General features: G+C 45.9%; 1 protein-coding gene across 2 annotated transcripts in view; it reads left to right on the top strand.

Moving 5' to 3' along the window:
* Nucleotides 1–641: 641 nt before the first annotated feature.
* The window catches only part of LOC147895586 (ARM repeat superfamily protein), a 264,407-nt gene continuing 248,856 nt past the window's right edge, over nt 642–16,192 (top strand). For both annotated transcript variants that reach the window (XM_087383313.1, XM_087383312.1), the window contains exons 1-2: nt 642–853; nt 970–1,154. In XM_087383313.1, the coding sequence (XP_087239439.1) occupies nt 984–1,154 (171 nt within the window). In that variant the 5' untranslated portion in view covers nt 642–853; nt 970–983. The remainder of the gene's footprint in view (nt 854–969; nt 1,155–16,192) is intronic.

The raw sequence follows: 16,192 nt of genomic DNA, 5'->3' as shown, positions 1-16,192 counted from the left end.
TGCACTTCATAGTGTGAATTTAGCTACCCACAAAGCGGCTATCTCATTTTATTAATTCTAGGTACAACTTGATTGATCAACTAAGGAAGACAAGATAGTCACATCAAAAAATGCATCTAGATATCATATCTCGGCATACAATATCGTAGATCTTAAAAGCGCCTTAAACTAATTATGAACTTTACTCATTCTTGGCGTGGTGGTTTTGATTACGAGAGGTCAACATAAAGTTGAACCACTAAAAGTGTAAACTCAAAAGCAGTAAAAAAGAAATATGACTTAATATCCAACGTCTTCACCTTCATCCAAGACTACTCAAGTTAATTTTTTATTTTTAAGGATGTAGGACATAGTTTGCGAAACATCATGCTGATTAAAAGGAAAAAATGCCAAACTATCATCATATTGGGAGATACATAGGTACATCTTTTCATAATCTTAAATGTTAAGCACATGAGGGGGATGGGGTGGAAATGGATCCATCTTGTTTCTAGTGAAAATAGTTCATTTCCCATCCTAAAATTCCATAGGATTTAAATAGGATGGAAATAGCCCTCCCATAGTTCATTAGCTCACACTCTATATAGGAGTGACTATGATAATTGTGCCTGTGCTTGAACCAATGTTCACAGAAAACCCACAAACTATATACAATGAACCTGCAACATTTTCAATTTCACGAGTAAAAAACATTTTCTCAATTTTGTAAAATATGAGAAATTACTTAGCTAGAAAATCTGCAAATTCTCAGTTTTAATTGCACCTTCACTTTGGTTGGGCCATTTTGAAGCTCAAACAAGTTTACAGGCTGCGACCACGAACTTGGGGAACAAGAATTGCGGTGGCGATCTGAGTTACGTACTCGTGATCACAATTCCTCTCCTGTTGTCAATTTCTTCGATGGTTTTGCATCGAGTTTCGTTTAATCCTTGTTTGCGGGATTGTTCATCATGTTTCTGCTGTCTGCAGTTTTCTTTTTCAACATGGAGGATACGCGCGGGGCTGGCGACAGCACCGAGCAAGAAGACATGTTGGAGCGGCTGTTGACTAGACTAGCTCTTACGGACGACGCTAAACTTGAGCCCGTGTTGGCCAAACTCCTGCCTTACGCCATTTCGTGCCTGGGAAGCCCTCGTCAATCCACAAAGCAGAAGGTCCGTGGCTGCGCTTTTGGAGCATCGCGTCTCTGTTTTTGTCTCCGACGGCCAAAATGCAAATGTGGACTGCACACGATCCAAAGCGGATTTATCGATAGACCTTTTGCTGATTGTAATATATGAAAGGAGCCGAGTGCTCCCCGATTCTTTGGAGAAGTGACGATAAGTCGGTGATCTCCAGGTCACGCACTTTCGTAGAATTTCATTCTGCTAACCAACCTGCTGGAACGAAGATTTTGCCCGGGGTAGCTATGAAGGATTCGCTTTGGGAAACACAATCTGAACCCTACATCGGTTCATTATGTTCAAATTAAAGGATTAAAGAAATTGCTGCAATTAAAAAAACAAGCCGCCGTAAACAATGCAAGAACAGACTTACTTCAATTCAAAGATTAGTGAATCTGGCTATCAGCAAATGGAAAATTAAACCACCTTATTAGGACGGAGCGTGCTTCTTATTTTGGAACTGTAAAAGTGTGCAAGAAGTCGACGTATCATCGATCTTATCTACTCTTAACCCTTAAAGAACTTTGGGGTGAAAGGGGCCTATTGAAGTATGGTAAGGATCAAAGAAATTGCTTCGAACATCCAACCCAACCGGGAAAACAATACCTAGTGTAACCAAAGCAAAAGCCAATTTGATAAGCTTGCTTCCATCAATGAGAACGTAGATCATGTTTAGCTGCTAAGTGAATGAGACAGCCCTAGCTAAACAGCGTCTTGAGCTGTTTTGGGCTGTTTGGACTGCAGTCCTCTTAGCGGATCGGAGTATCACTTGAGTCTGCTCCTACAAACATCCCAAATCAGCATTATCAGTCTTCCCCTTGAGTGCGTCTTCCTGCATTATCCATCATGGTTAGAGAACCACAAGTGACAAGGGAGTAATCATATCCAAAATCAAGCTCGAGGAGGAAACAATCTCTGAACTTCAGCCATGAGTAAGCAATGACACGGAAGACCGATTTACTTGGTGTCTGAATTATGATAAATATTCAAAGCAATGACACGGAAGACCGATTTACTCGGTGGCTAATTGCCGATGGATTTGGCCAGTTGCATTAGTTTGGTGATGATAATGAAATAGTGTTGGGATTCAATAATCCCCTGTCGAGACATGCTTAGGGATAAACCATTTGATTGAAAACTTAGACATTGTGGGTCGATAAAGCGACGTGACTCAATTGTGGTTGGTGTTCCGGACACTCAAACCCTAACTAAATTGAATGAGACTTCTCATTCTCGAGCCCTTTGGTGCTTTGGACTAAGCACCTAATTAGGGAATGATGAGTGCCGTTTATAAATGAACCATGGAGTTCTTTTTATATGCTCTGCTTGGATTTGGCAAGTGGGTCATGGGATAAAAGTAGCCGTGTATGGTGTGTTAATATGTCTTTTCAGACATAGACGAGGATCTAGTCCCTATAGTTTGTGTAAGCAAGGAAAGATGATGAGAAGCTGAATCTGGGATAAGAATCGCTTTTGCTCTACGAGACTGTGGTGAAAGGATACTCTGGTAAGAGTAAGCCTCATGGACAAAGATACTCATGTCAGAAATAGGCATTGGGTAGATCTCATGTCAGGATTGACATTGAAGGGTTATTGTTGTGCTTTGAGAGGACGAGTTTTGATAGGCCTGGATTCGTCTAATACAGATTTTCCACATTGATCTATGTAATGAAGCAATTTGAGCGGGCAACTAGGTTATTAATTGTCTTGACTATAGTCATTTTAGGCGTAGGGGCAAATGTCTGGTCATAGTTTCTCTCATATCCTTGACAACACCCATTAGATTCTAAAGTAGTTTTGCATCTATCAATGCGACCCTCTTGATGCATCTTCTCCATGTACATCAGTTTTGATACGTATAACTGCTTGCTTGGCAATGATGTGGGATAACAAGCAGGACGTCTATGTACATGTTGGTGCATCTTTACTATGTAGATCCATTTGTGATTTGGAATGCATAAGCAAAGGTTCCAAAGTACTGAGAGATGCATCACATCAAGATGCTTCCTTGGCAGTGATGCGGTATAAAAGACAGGACTTCTATTCCTGATGGAAGACTGCTAGGTTGTGAGAATTAAGGACATCAATTGAATGTTAGGCCTTGCAGTGGAATATGGATGAATATCTTTTTCTGAGAATCATAATGATAATGAACCTCAATGTACTTAGTCCGAGCATGAAACACTAGATTACCAAACCACTTTGACTGTGAGTGTAGATAGTTGACCAACGTCAAGATCTGCAAGTAGTTTCCAGAGCCAGATACATTCCACAGCAGCTTTAAAGGCTGCCTTGTACTCAGCTTCACAGCAGCTAGGAGTAGCGACTAAAGCTGCACCATGAAATACATGAAGTGCCAAGCAGAAAACAGTTGCCACTATGTGACACCCTAGTGTCATAACGTCCTGCCCAATCACTATCTATAAAGGCATGCAGGGTAAGAGGAGAACCATGGCTGTAAAGAAGCCCAAGGTTTGAGTGCCTTTTAAGCATTGAAAGCCACGTTTCATTGCTTGCCAAGTGTACTGGGACTATGCATGAATGTGCTCAACTGGGAAACACATATTGAAAATCAGGCCACGTGTCACATAAATAAATCAAGCATCCAACAGCTTCTGGTAGAGGCTGACATCAAATGGCTCACTAGTGTCATCCAAAGAAAAATAGAAACCAGGCTCCAAAGGTTTAGGAAATGGTTTGCAATACTCAAACCAAAACAGTGCAAGAGCTGTACAATGTATTTGGAGTGACTCATCATACTGCCCCCCTCAACATGAGCAAACTATATGCCAAGGTAGTAGTAGTCTGTCATCTCAAATGACTGCTGCAAATCAGCTTTAAAAGCTACAATGTATTGAGTAGAAGGTCTAGCCAGAAGCATATCATCAACATATTAAAATCAGCAAGTCTGCATTGTGCTTGCAGACATAAAGGGTCTCTAACCGAGTCTTAGAAGACGAGCATGTATCTTGGCATACCAAGCGAGTGGTGCTTGCTTCAAACCATGAAGTGCTTTATAAAAGTGGCATACCTTATTTTCAGATCCTTTGACCTCAAAACCAGGAGGCTGAGAGAGCAGCTCCCTGTTGCTCCCTGCCCCTCCCTCAGCCCCCTCTGCCCTCTTCCTCAGCCTCTTCCTCCCTCTCCTAGCCCTACCCTCTCTCCCCCTCCGCCGCTCCTTCCCCTAGATTTCATTCACAGCTCTCTAGCTGCTTCAGAGCCCTCTCGTCCCTCTCCCTTCCCCCACCGCTCCCTTCGCCCTCCTTCCCCTCAGCCTCTCCTGCCCCCTTCTCACGTTTTTGCTTCTCTGCCCCCTCCTGGCTGCCTTGCGCAGCCTTCCCTAGCTGTGTGCAGCCTCTAGGTGCTGCCATGTAGTTTCTAACTCCCTCCTAGCTGCATTGTGCAGCTTTAGGCTGCCCGGCAGCTTCCCTCTCCCTCCCTGCAACAGTCCGCCGCTCTCCTAGGATTCCACGGAGCTTTCTTCTCCCCCCTGCTGCAATTCGCAGTGCTCTTAGGCTGCCACACAGCTCCTTCTTCTCCCTTGCTGCATTTCATAGGTCTCATCCGCCCTCCTAGCTGCATTTCACATTTCGCTGCCTTGCATCTCCTCCTTTCTCCTATGCTGCATTTCATAGCCTCTACAAGCTGCTAGGCAGCTTGTTCTTATTCTCAGCTGCCTTTGAGCAGCACCTCTCTCTCTCTCTCTCTCTCTCTCTCTCTCTCTCTCTTTCCCTCCCTCCTCCTTGTCCTTCCCCTCTCCTCCATCCTTCCAAGCCTTTGCATAGTGACGGACGGAACATTCTCGGTGTGTCAAATGGAACCCCATTCAAGCAATCTCGATTGCTTCCCATCACTTTTTTGAAAGACGAGCTGCTCAACCCAAAAAAGGTGCGGGATTTGAGAGTGATACTACTCTCTTCGCACACGTCCATGGGTCCCACCTCTCCAGATCTCAGGATAGGGATTGGATGCTTGCTGCTCTTCATCTGGACCTTGTTTCACGCCTTTCAGATATTTGACTTTTGGGACGAGGTTTTTTCTAGTTGGCTTTTGATTCTCCAGAGGCTGCAAGCACTGTGCTAAAAGCTAATGCTTTAGCACTTGGTTCTAGGAGGATCTTTGTTACTACCTTTACCTTAGGATTCGATCTGGTAGAGAGGAGGACAAGCGGGTCACTTCAATATTCATCAGATTCCCCGATCTTCCACAAGTGTACCATTGGTTTCTAGCTTCCATCAGAGCATTCTTTGGGCAGGTCATAGAGATCTCCCCCCCCGGTTCGCCTTCTTCCGTAGTAGCAGAGGCGATTAGATCGGATGGGGTTCCTATATTTAGAGTCATTGTTTCAGACCCTAATATATCAGATGATTATATTATGCTCCAACATCCAGATGGCTCTCTCTTTTGGTAGAGAGTAGAGATTGCAGGTAGACAGGATCAATGCCGTATTTGCAGGACCTCCGAGCACTTTGCTACGGATTGCCCGAAAAAAAAGAAAAATGCCTAGGAAACCTTTTGATGCGGCTATACGACAGAGAGAACCTTTGACACCTTCTATGCATCAGGTACCTTCATCTCGCCAAGCGCCTGCTGTGCGTCCTCCACCTGTTGCTTTAGCTGCTTTCGTGCCATGGTGAGTAGTTACTTCTTCACCATCCATTGAGTAGGAGAACACTTCTATTCCTCGAACCCTACACTGATCCTAATGCTGATGCTCCAGCCATAGGTAGGGTTACCGAGCCCCATGAGCACGGTCAGGTAGTTGCTAGTGATGATCCAGCTCTAGCTTTGGATGAGGCCGTTGTTACGGATCCTTCACATGATCTTCCAGCCTCTCCTCCTCCTTCCAAATAGCCCCTGCTTGTGTTTCAGAGTCTCCCTTCATTGATCAAGGGAAGGGCCTGATCCCTACTTCTTCTCCATCGGCACATGCAAGGATTCTCAGCACTCTGATGTCTTGTCTGGATCAGAGGAACTCTTTCTCTCCTTTGGTTAATCTTGGGAGAGACTAAGTTTGGACATTTTGAGGGTGCAGTTTTGGGAATTTCGGTTGAGAGGGTGTCTTCTTCCATGGGGGTGGGGGCTTTGTCCCCTGTGGATTTTCCTCCTCTTTAGAGCTATTCTAGTAGACCCTTGGCATAGGAGGTAGTCATTTCCGCCACCACGTTGGGCAAGGCATCCTAAATCCTCTTGTTGATGAGGATTGCTAGCTGGAACATATAAGGCTTGGGCGGTATGCCTCATCGCCACTAGAGACAGCTGATTCGTAATTAGCTTCATTCAGGTGTCATTGGGGGACCTATTGACTTTCTTTTTATCCAAGAACACAAATTGGATGCTAGAGACTCAAAGTTAGGTAACTTACCTTCTGGTCATACTTTTTGGACACCAGCTTTAGGCACTAGTTTGAGTATCTATACTTTCCCTAGTGGTGGCATGGCATAGTTATCCCCTCTAGAGGACAATGGATTATTTTGTTGATTGGGGGTTGTAAGATTGGTCTTCTCAATTTGTATGCCCCAAACAATAGAGGGCAACGTGTAATTTTTTGGAAAGAACTTCGCTCTTGGGTCCCCATTGCAGATTTATGGATTATTGAAGGTGATTTCAACATGGTGGAATTGCCTTCAGATAAAAAGGGGGGGAAGCGAAGGAAGTGTTGCTTCACTAGAGAGATGAGCTTGGGATGCCTTCTTTTTTTAGTTCAGTGGCAGAGATGCTTGGATAGATGATGCCTTTCACACTTTGCTACATTCATTTCTGTTCTCATGGTCCATGCAAGGATAGACAGATTTTATGTGGATGATTGGGCAGTGGACAGAGGAGGTTTGATATGCATTCTCTACCTCGGATGATTATCCTGTAGTCAGGGCTATCTTTAACTCTCATTTGGGACATGTCTCACCTGTAGGGTGGAGTAGCATCTCCTTCTCATGCTATAGCAGCTCTCTTTGTTATTAGTGAATTTTATCACACTACCGCTAGCACCAAAAGAGGTGATATTCTCAGACGGGAGATGGGCCTTAGATTAACAGCCAGCAGCCCTGCAGAGGGAATAGTAGAAATGGCCTATTGATGCTGGGATTCATGAAGCGCCTTGCTGCAGCAAGGGCTCATTAGCAGAGTTTGCTAGATCAGAGAGTAGAGTATGGATTTCATGCATGTGAATCCTTTTGGATAAAGATGGGAGGTAGAGTCAATAAGAATTTTTTCTCTACGGTTGGCCCTAGACATGGTAGAGAAAGTATTTCTCAACTGATTGACTCGAACGGTTTATTGCAGACAGACCCTGATTTATGCCTCCTTTATGCAGCAGATCCTGACACACCAGCTAGAGCTGATGCCAGATATAGGGTGCGGTAGCATGTTCCTACATTGGTGAAATCACACATGACTGTCACGCTTGATGCACCTTTTACCAATCAAGAATTCAGGACTGCACTTCATGCCTTACATAAGTGTAACTGCGTAGGTTTTGATGGGTTGTCACCTTTGTTCTTTATTGCTTTTTGCGATATGACTGGGGATCATTTGACCTCAGCCCTGCATGGCATATGGGGCTCTAATACTATGCCACTCACTCATAGAGGGTCTTATTCATCCCAGACCCAAGGGAGGTTGCAGAAATTTTCTCTCCCAATGGAGGCCCATCACTCTCTTGGAAACTTGTTATAAGATTTTGGTCAAAGACACATCCGTTTGCGTTTGCAGCCCCTTCTTCTAGACCTTATACATGATACACAAATAGATTTTGTGCATGGAGAAGTATCTTTGATAATTTTGGGAAGCTTCTCAGTCGGCTATGCATAGTGGCCAAAGACTCGCCATTCTACTCTTGGATTTTGAGAAAAAGCTTATGCTATAGTAGATTAGGGTTTTTGGAGGGTACCGTGCTACGGTTTGGATTCTGATTAGAGGGATCTCCTCATTGTACAAATCAGACCACAGCTTGGTGCTTCTTTGAGGAGTAAAGGGGGAGAGGTTTCAGAGTTCAAGATCAGTCCGACAGGGATGCCCTCTTGCACTTTTTATTTACTTATTCGTGGCTGAAGGGATGAGCATATTTTTGAGAGCTAAGGCAGATGTTGGTTGAGACTCCCCCTAAGACAGCATGAGGAGCTTTTGGATAGTGAGCTGGCTGATGTTGGTTGAGACTCCCCCTAAGATAGCATGAGGAGCTTTTGGATAGTGAGCTGGCTGATGATGCTGTTGTTTTTTTGGATGCCAATCCGCTTAATCTTACCTCATTCAAGGAAGCCTTGGATTTATTGTGTGGTAGTAGGTGCACGTATTGGCTTGAATAAGTCCAATAGCTTTTCGATTAGTGACCAAGACACTCCAGATTGGGGGACCTATTTTGGATTCACTTGGATTCATAGGGGTGTTTCTATTAGATATTTGGGTCGCCAGGTCGTTGTGGGCATCTCTGTCTCATAGCAGTTTGCCCCTGTGTTGGAGAGTATATGGAGGAAACTTCAAAAATGGAGTTCAACAAAGCTTGACCTCGCCTTTAGGGTGGTGGTGGTCAACCAGGTATTGCTGGCCACGGCTTGGTTTGTAATGCTCTTGTGGTGCCACTAGAGGGACTACATCAAGGAAATTTTCTTTGGACTGGTCTAGATGGTTTGGCAGAAACCAAAGCTAGGGTAGCTTGGGAGACACTGATCCTTCCCACACGGGAAGGAGGCCGTAATATCATAGATCCAGACTTGAAGAGCAGAGCCTTACGGTGCAAGATCGTGGTGGTCAGAGGTCTTATGCTAGGGCAGGAACCTTGGAAGGATTTTTTCATTCAATGCATACAGTCTTGTTCTCCTTGCACAGGTGGAGATTGGTTGACCGTTGGATAGTACCATGTGGATATTTACCCTATCCCGTGTTAGGGCCCTCTCTTCCCCTTTAATGGCTGCCATCTTGAAAGCTTGGGCCAGCTTCAAAAGTATTCTTCGGAGAGTTCCCCCTACCTCTTGGGAAGAGATTGATAGGCAGCTTGTCATGTGGAATGCTAGCATACTTGATGAGCAAGGTAGACCTCTGGGTTTCTCTTCTTATATGTAGTGGTCTAGATGGGAGAGAGGTTCTGCTTCCTTGGTGGGCTCTTAGGGTTTCAAAAGACTTCCAGATGTTTAATTAGTAAGCCACCTCAGAGGAAGTGCAGGGAGGATTCAATAGATAAATGTAGCTATACACAGTGATTGGGTCCTCCCAAGTGATAGATATCATTCTTCTTCTACTTGGCTAGGAGCATTTACAATCAGGAAGCCCTCAAGTCATAGGATTTTCATGTCTAGATACGGATGTCTTGAACCAGGAGGCTGAGTACCATTCACCTCCTCATGTAAGTCTCCATGAAGGAAAGCGATTTTGATATCCAATGGATGCACTTGCGAGTAATGATGGGATGCATCATGCAATAGCAATGACACATCCGATAGTTGTAATACCAGACGTGGATGCAAATGTTTCCTCAAGATCAATGCCCTACTACTGATCAAATAGGACGGGTTTTGTAGGGGTCAACACAAACCATCGTCTTTCCTTTTGAGTTTATATACCCACTTGGTGCCTATAGCACGTTTGCCTTCAGGCAAATCACACAACTCCTAGGTGCCATTGTGATTAATTGAATCCCAACTCAGACTGCATAGCAATGCATCCTTGTGACACAATGTCTCTTCATTGCAAGCTGTAGCAATCAAGAGAAGCTGCTCTTTTGCGGGCAGACAAAGGCCCAGCTTGTTTGCTGTCCTTTAATGTGTCTAATAGCCATTGAGGGACTCTTTTTTGATGGCCTATAACAGCCCTCTCTTTGGTTACTGCTTGTTCTGTGGTAGCCTGATCAATGTGGGGGAATTCAGGCTGAAAATCAGATCATTTTCTGGCTGTAAGTCACCTGCAAGTGGCTGAGTTTGATCTTCACAAACTCATCAAAAATCTGAAGCGGACTTGAACAAAGGCAGCAATGTATCAAAAACATCGGAAGCACCAATGGTTGGCTGTTTTTGACAGTCCAACAATGGCAGAACAGACTTTTCAGCAAAGTCACATCTCCATTGACAGTAATCTTCCCAATACTAGGTGGGTGTAAATGGTAGCTTTACTTTCTGAACTGTAATCAATGATGATGCATCTAATTTCCTTGTCCTCAAGCTTGTGCCGATTTTGAGATGGAACATGTGCATAAGAAAGCATTTAAATACTCTCGTGCTTGCTGCTTTGTAGTTTGCTTTTGTTGTAGAGAGAGTCATCAGTTGCTTCTCATTGAGCCACCAGATGGCCCCTGACCGAAGCAGGAAACAGTATGCTACAGTAGACAATCTCGTGCCTCCATCTCTAGCATAGTCTCATCATCACAGTGGCTGACATGTGATCCCTTAACCATGTGTATTCCTGAGATGCTTGAGTATCCTCATGCCTGCCTTCCAATGAGTAGCCGTTGGTTTGGATGCCTGGTTGGGTATTGGTCAAGTAGATCACATTGCTCACAAGCTAACGTGTTACACATGATAGTATCAACCGACTAGATGTGTCCTTATTGCTTAGCTTGGATCCAACCTCCACCGTCGCAATTAGCGTTTCCATGGAATTCTTCATCTTAATAGTATTAATATTTTGTTTGCCTCCAAAGAATGTTGATGGACTATCAAGAATTGAAGACATTGGATCTCGGGGAGGCAGTCGATCAAGCGAGCGATGTCGAGCGAGCAGGACCAAATAAGCGAGCGGGAAAAAGCGAGCAAAGCAGAAATGGTTGGGCTACCAACACATAATCTCATTGTATGTATGTATGTAATCATTAATAAAGATTTATAGTGCTTCCTCAACATTGAACATGATTATAACATAAAATTGCAAGTGCATATTAGTAATAGCGTTCTATATTCTATGAGATGAGCTTAAATAGAAATACTTTGGCTATCAACAATAGGTACTATATAGTTGAAGTGCATCACTTGAGAAAAATATAACCTCACTATATGTATGTATTGATCGTTAATAAATCTTTATAGTATCACCATAATTTTGAAGATGATTATAACATAAGCTTGTAAGTCTACATTAGTGATAGTGTTATTTATTCTCATGAGATGAGCTTGCATAGAAATGCTTTGGCTACCAACAAGTAGTATATAGTTGAAGTGCATCATTTGATTTTTTTTGTCCCAATATATAGATAGAGTTCTAACATGCTCCTATTACGAGTGGCTTCGCTCTAAATCTGGTGTAAGGAATTGGTAAAAATTCCATTAAATTCATATTTTGATGCATGAAGGCTTACCAAATGGTGCAAAAGGTCATGATAATAATCTAAATCATGCCTTGCCATTCATTTTGATATGTAACATGACCCCATTTGAATTTGTAAATCAAAAGATACAGGGCATCAAAATTCTCATCCTTTGGGCCGAAAGAGAGAGCGCGTTAACGTGTTGCCTCTTTTGGCCCAAAGCATGAGAATTTAGGATGCCTAAATTCTCGTTTTTTGGATCAAAACAGGCAGTACATTAACGCGCGCTCTCTTTTAGCCCAAAGCATGAGAATTTTGACGGCCTGTCTCTTTTGATTTACAAATTCAAATGGAGTCATGTTACATATCAAAACGAATGACAATGCATGATTTAGATGATTATCATGACCTTTTGCACCATTTGGTAAAACTTCATGCATCAAAATGTGAATTTAATAAACAATTAGTCGATTTCTTGCATCGGATTTAGAGGAAAGTTTACCTAATAGGGACCATGTCAATAGTTGTCTATTTTGGCTTCTTCCATTGATTTCTATAAGCAAAGATTGATTTGTTTTGGAATTTAATTCATTTAAAAGAAAGGGATGTACTTACTCTTTAGATTTTGTTGGATTGGTGGGATGTAAGAGTGATTCATTAGGGAAGGTTTTTTTGCAAACAGAAAAACATGGGTTTTGTTCCAAGAGTGAATAGAGTTTCAAAAACCAAGCATTTGCACATGCATGTAATGTGGACTATTCCATTCAAGAAGTCCTATGAAACTTTTGACTTGTGTAGAAGATTTCATTGGTGATCTCAGTTATGTTGGTGGAGAGAGAGAACTTGATTATGGAGGATTACAAAAAATTGAATGAGTAAAAGTGAGCGAAGATAGGGTGCATCTTTAATGATGCCTTGGCAATGACATAGGTCCAACTCTCTCATGGACTTTTGAAGAACTTAGGTAGCTGCTAAAATAAGGATTTGTCAATCTATTATTGTTTTGTTTTGATTGTTTTTTTTGGCTCGCTCACTTTTTCTTGCTCTCTTTTTTTGGTTCGCACACTTTTCCTCGCTCCCTTTTTGGTAATCCTCGATCCTAGGTAATGAACTAGGAATGCAAATCCCACTAGATGTGGATTAATCTTTTACATGTCACCACTTGCAACGCTCCATGGGATCCCATAAACTTTCTACACGTCACCTAACTTGTAACAATGCTTAAACTATGTGAAGACAATGGGTGGGACAATGATGACGATAAGTTAGAAGCAAAAACTGAAGACATACCGACTAGTAGAAACAGCAGGAAAACAGCTCAGCATGCTCCCAACACAACTTAAGGGCATACAAGAGTATGCAGAAGCATGAATGAAGAAGAGGGAGAACTTCATTATCAGCATGGAAGGCAAACTTTTTTTTTTGCCGAAAAAACAGTGCTAATTATATTACTTCGAGAACAAGATACAAGAGGTCAGCTTATAGCTGACGGCTGCGTTCACAAATCGGACGCAGCCCTAAAAGGTAGCAAAATAAACCATCCTCTCACGGAGGGATAAGACGAGTATGAATGAACAGCCATCGGGGTGGTGAGTAATGCCACCGAAGGCCCTGCGTAGTCTGCGCGAAGAAGAGGCCCTGTGTGTCCCAAGCCCGGAGGAAGCGTCTCCGCTTCTCCTGACCGGCTCGGGAGTCTCCCTGAATCTGGTCCCACTGGCCTCTGAGAGTATGAATAATCTCACTCCAAATCTCCGCCATGATCTGGGCAGTAGATAAGGAGGTGCCACCTAGGATCTGCGCGCAGCGCGAGGTCCAGATGTGCCACCCTGTGATGCTGCTAATAATCTCCCAGATTGGCTGCCTCTCCCGGACTCCTGTATCAGCCTCTGCTAGGTGCTGTGGGATGCCCTCAAGCGGTCCCCACGTCCCCTGTGTAATAAGGAAAGTGGGGTCCCGCTGGCATGCCTCGAATAGGTGATGAAGACCAGGTGCGGTGCTGCACCAACAGAACGCGCCCCAAGTGATCAATCCTAGCTCTGGTGCTGCGCGAGTAAGAATCCCAAAAGTCCACCTCCACACTTCCTGGGCGCGCGTGCAGCTCCACAGGCAGTGTTTTGGTGTCTCCTCATCCGCATGGCAAATCTGGCAACAACCGTCCTGGCCTATCTGCCTCAACCAGCTCCCCACTGGAAGACCTTTGTGGGCCAGAAGCCACAGGAAGTATGAGATCTTCCGCGGCCGCCAGCTCTCCCACAAGGCCTTCCAGAATGCCTGCAAAAAGAACCTGGAAATACCCTGTGCATACCAGCTGGGTCGCTGGGTGGGGGGGCGGCACTGCATCCTCTCGAGAACTCGCCTGCCCAGAGTCGTACTGTAGGCGAAGAAGGTCGCCCCCTGTCCTGTCACAATCTCTGGCCACCACCACTCTCCTGGGTCCCACTCAAGCTCTGCTAAGGCTCGCCCCTCCCAGAGCCAAAGGCGCCAAAGCTGTACCTGGTCCTGCTCGATGCTAGGGTCGGTATGCCAGACCTTCCCCAAGAGGCCTACGACCCGAACCCTCTGCCACGGAAGTAGGGGGTCGATGAGCGCACCCTCTCTCCTGAGTCTGCCATCCCCAGAGGCCGCGAAGAAGGAGATAGAAGAGTCATCCAAGCGTCCTGCGATCACCAGTGGAATGCCGCGGGGGGTGAACTGTCCCAGCCAACGGGTGTCACCAGGCATGAGAATCTGATGCTCCGATGGAACCAACCAAGCAGCTGGGATCGCACCGTCGATCTCCGTACGTCTCGCCTGGGCTCCTCGTGCACCTCCAGCTGCGTCTGCAAGATCAGTCATCTCCAGATGTCTGTACGTATTACTCCAAACACGAAGGGATCGGGCTGGCCCCCTCATCCAGCCGTCCCACCTGATATGTGATCTCTCCCCCAACTGAAGACCCTCGGCATCTCTGACCTGACCGTTCCAGATAAGCGGCTGTCGATCTATCTCCTCCTGACAGCTGGGAGGGGACTGAATGAGACTGAGACGGAGCCGCCTCCAAACCATGAGGAGGCTACGAACGAGTGGGGAGCGGGGCTGAGTGAGCGGGGCGGAAGTGAAGATCCACCTGAGGGACGGTAGCCACTCTCCACCTCGGCGCGGGACACAAGAGCCGACTCCCTGCTGAAGTAACATCTTCCACGTCTGTCCCCCTGGGGTCAAACCGCGAATGATAAGCTTGCCTAACAAGGCCTGACTCTGAAGCTCTGGATCAATGACCCCCAGACCACCCTCAGCCTGCGGAAGAATGACTGTCTGCCAAGCAACCCTGGCTCTGGTATCTCTATGCCCATCCTCCCGAGACCAAAGGAAGTTCCGAACCAACCTCCTGAGCTGTGCCACGCTGGATCTCGAGAAGCACCAGCAGGAAGCCACATACCAAGCCGTGGCTAGAAGGACCTGGTTAACTACCAAGGCACGACCTGCAAGGGAAAGCTTAGCAGTGCTCCAGAAAGCCAGCTTCCGTCGGATGGAATCTAGCACCGGGAGAAACTGCTGAGCTGGCGTGATGTCTAGGCCAACCTGGAAGCCAAGGTATCTAGCTGTCTGTCCACGTGGAATCCATCTGAAGCCCAAAAATCGCCCCCACTGAGAACACGCCCCCGGGTCTGTGAGGAAACCAACTGATTTGTTCCAGTTGATTTTCGCACCAGCGGCCGAGCAGAAAACCTCCAGGGCCATCCGCACCCTCTCTAGCATCCTCTCATCGTCCTGGACATAAAGGGCTGTATCATCTGCGTACTCCAAGTCCAGAAGCTCCGTGTCCTCCCGGAGTGGAAGGCGAACACCCCTGAGCCCTGTGGACCTCGCCCGAAGGTAGTAAGTCATGGCCTCGGCGAAGAAGAGAAACAGGTAAGGAGCTAGGGGACAGCCCTGACGTACTGATCTCTCCAAGCTAAAGCGCTCACCCATCCTGCCTCCAATGATGACTCTGCTAGACGCTGTCCTGTACAAAGCTGAGATACCCTGAATCCAACCTGCCGGGAAACCTAGCCGCTCCAGAGTCCCCTCCAAAAAGGACCAGTCCACGCTATCGTAGGCCTTCTCGAAGTCGAGAAGTAAAATGGCAAGGTGTGATCCGCTGTACTGAGCCCACTCCGCCGCCTCTGAAAAGGTGAAGACATTATCCAGGATACTGCGATCCTGGACAAAGCCTGTCTGAGTGTCATGGACGAGGTCTGGAAGTAGAGGCCGAACTCTGGCACTGATCATCTTGGCGAGGATTTTGTAGGCAGTGGTAAGGAGAGTGATCGGACGCCACTGGCGGATCTCCTGTCTATCTCCTCCCTTCGGGATGAGGCAAATCAGTCCTGAGGAAAGGCTCTTTGGCATCTGACCGCTGCTGAAAATCCCCTGCAGAGCTGCAAGGAGGGGTTGATGGATCTGGTCCCAGAAGGAGGTGAAAAATGCTCGGGATAGCCCATCCTCACCTGGGCATTTTTGTCCGTCAATAGCCATCAAGGCCTCCAACATCTCATCCGAGGTGAACGGCGCCAACGTCGCCTGCATGCTAGGCTGGACCAGGGATGGAATGTGCCTCCACACCTCCTCACGGGCACGACTAGCACGAGCAAGCGGCTCCTGCTGGAAGAGGGTCCTGTAGAAGTCAGTGGCCAACCCCAGGACCTCCCCGGGATCCGTAACGATGTGACCATCCGCTGTCCTGAGACTCCGAAGCTGATCACCTGCAGCTCTCTGGCCGTGCGTCCTGAAGAACTCCCTGCACATCCGGTCACCCTTCCGGGCCCAGAAGGAGAGAGAG

The sequence above is a fragment of the Dipteris shenzhenensis genome, chromosome 13, assembly GCF_047967505.1.
Source record: "Dipteris shenzhenensis isolate YYH24624 ecotype China chromosome 13, Dip_SZ_1.0, whole genome shotgun sequence".
Lineage (NCBI taxonomy): Eukaryota > Viridiplantae > Streptophyta > Polypodiopsida > Gleicheniales > Dipteridaceae > Dipteris > Dipteris shenzhenensis.
This window is presented reverse-complemented; position numbering and strand designations above follow the sequence as displayed.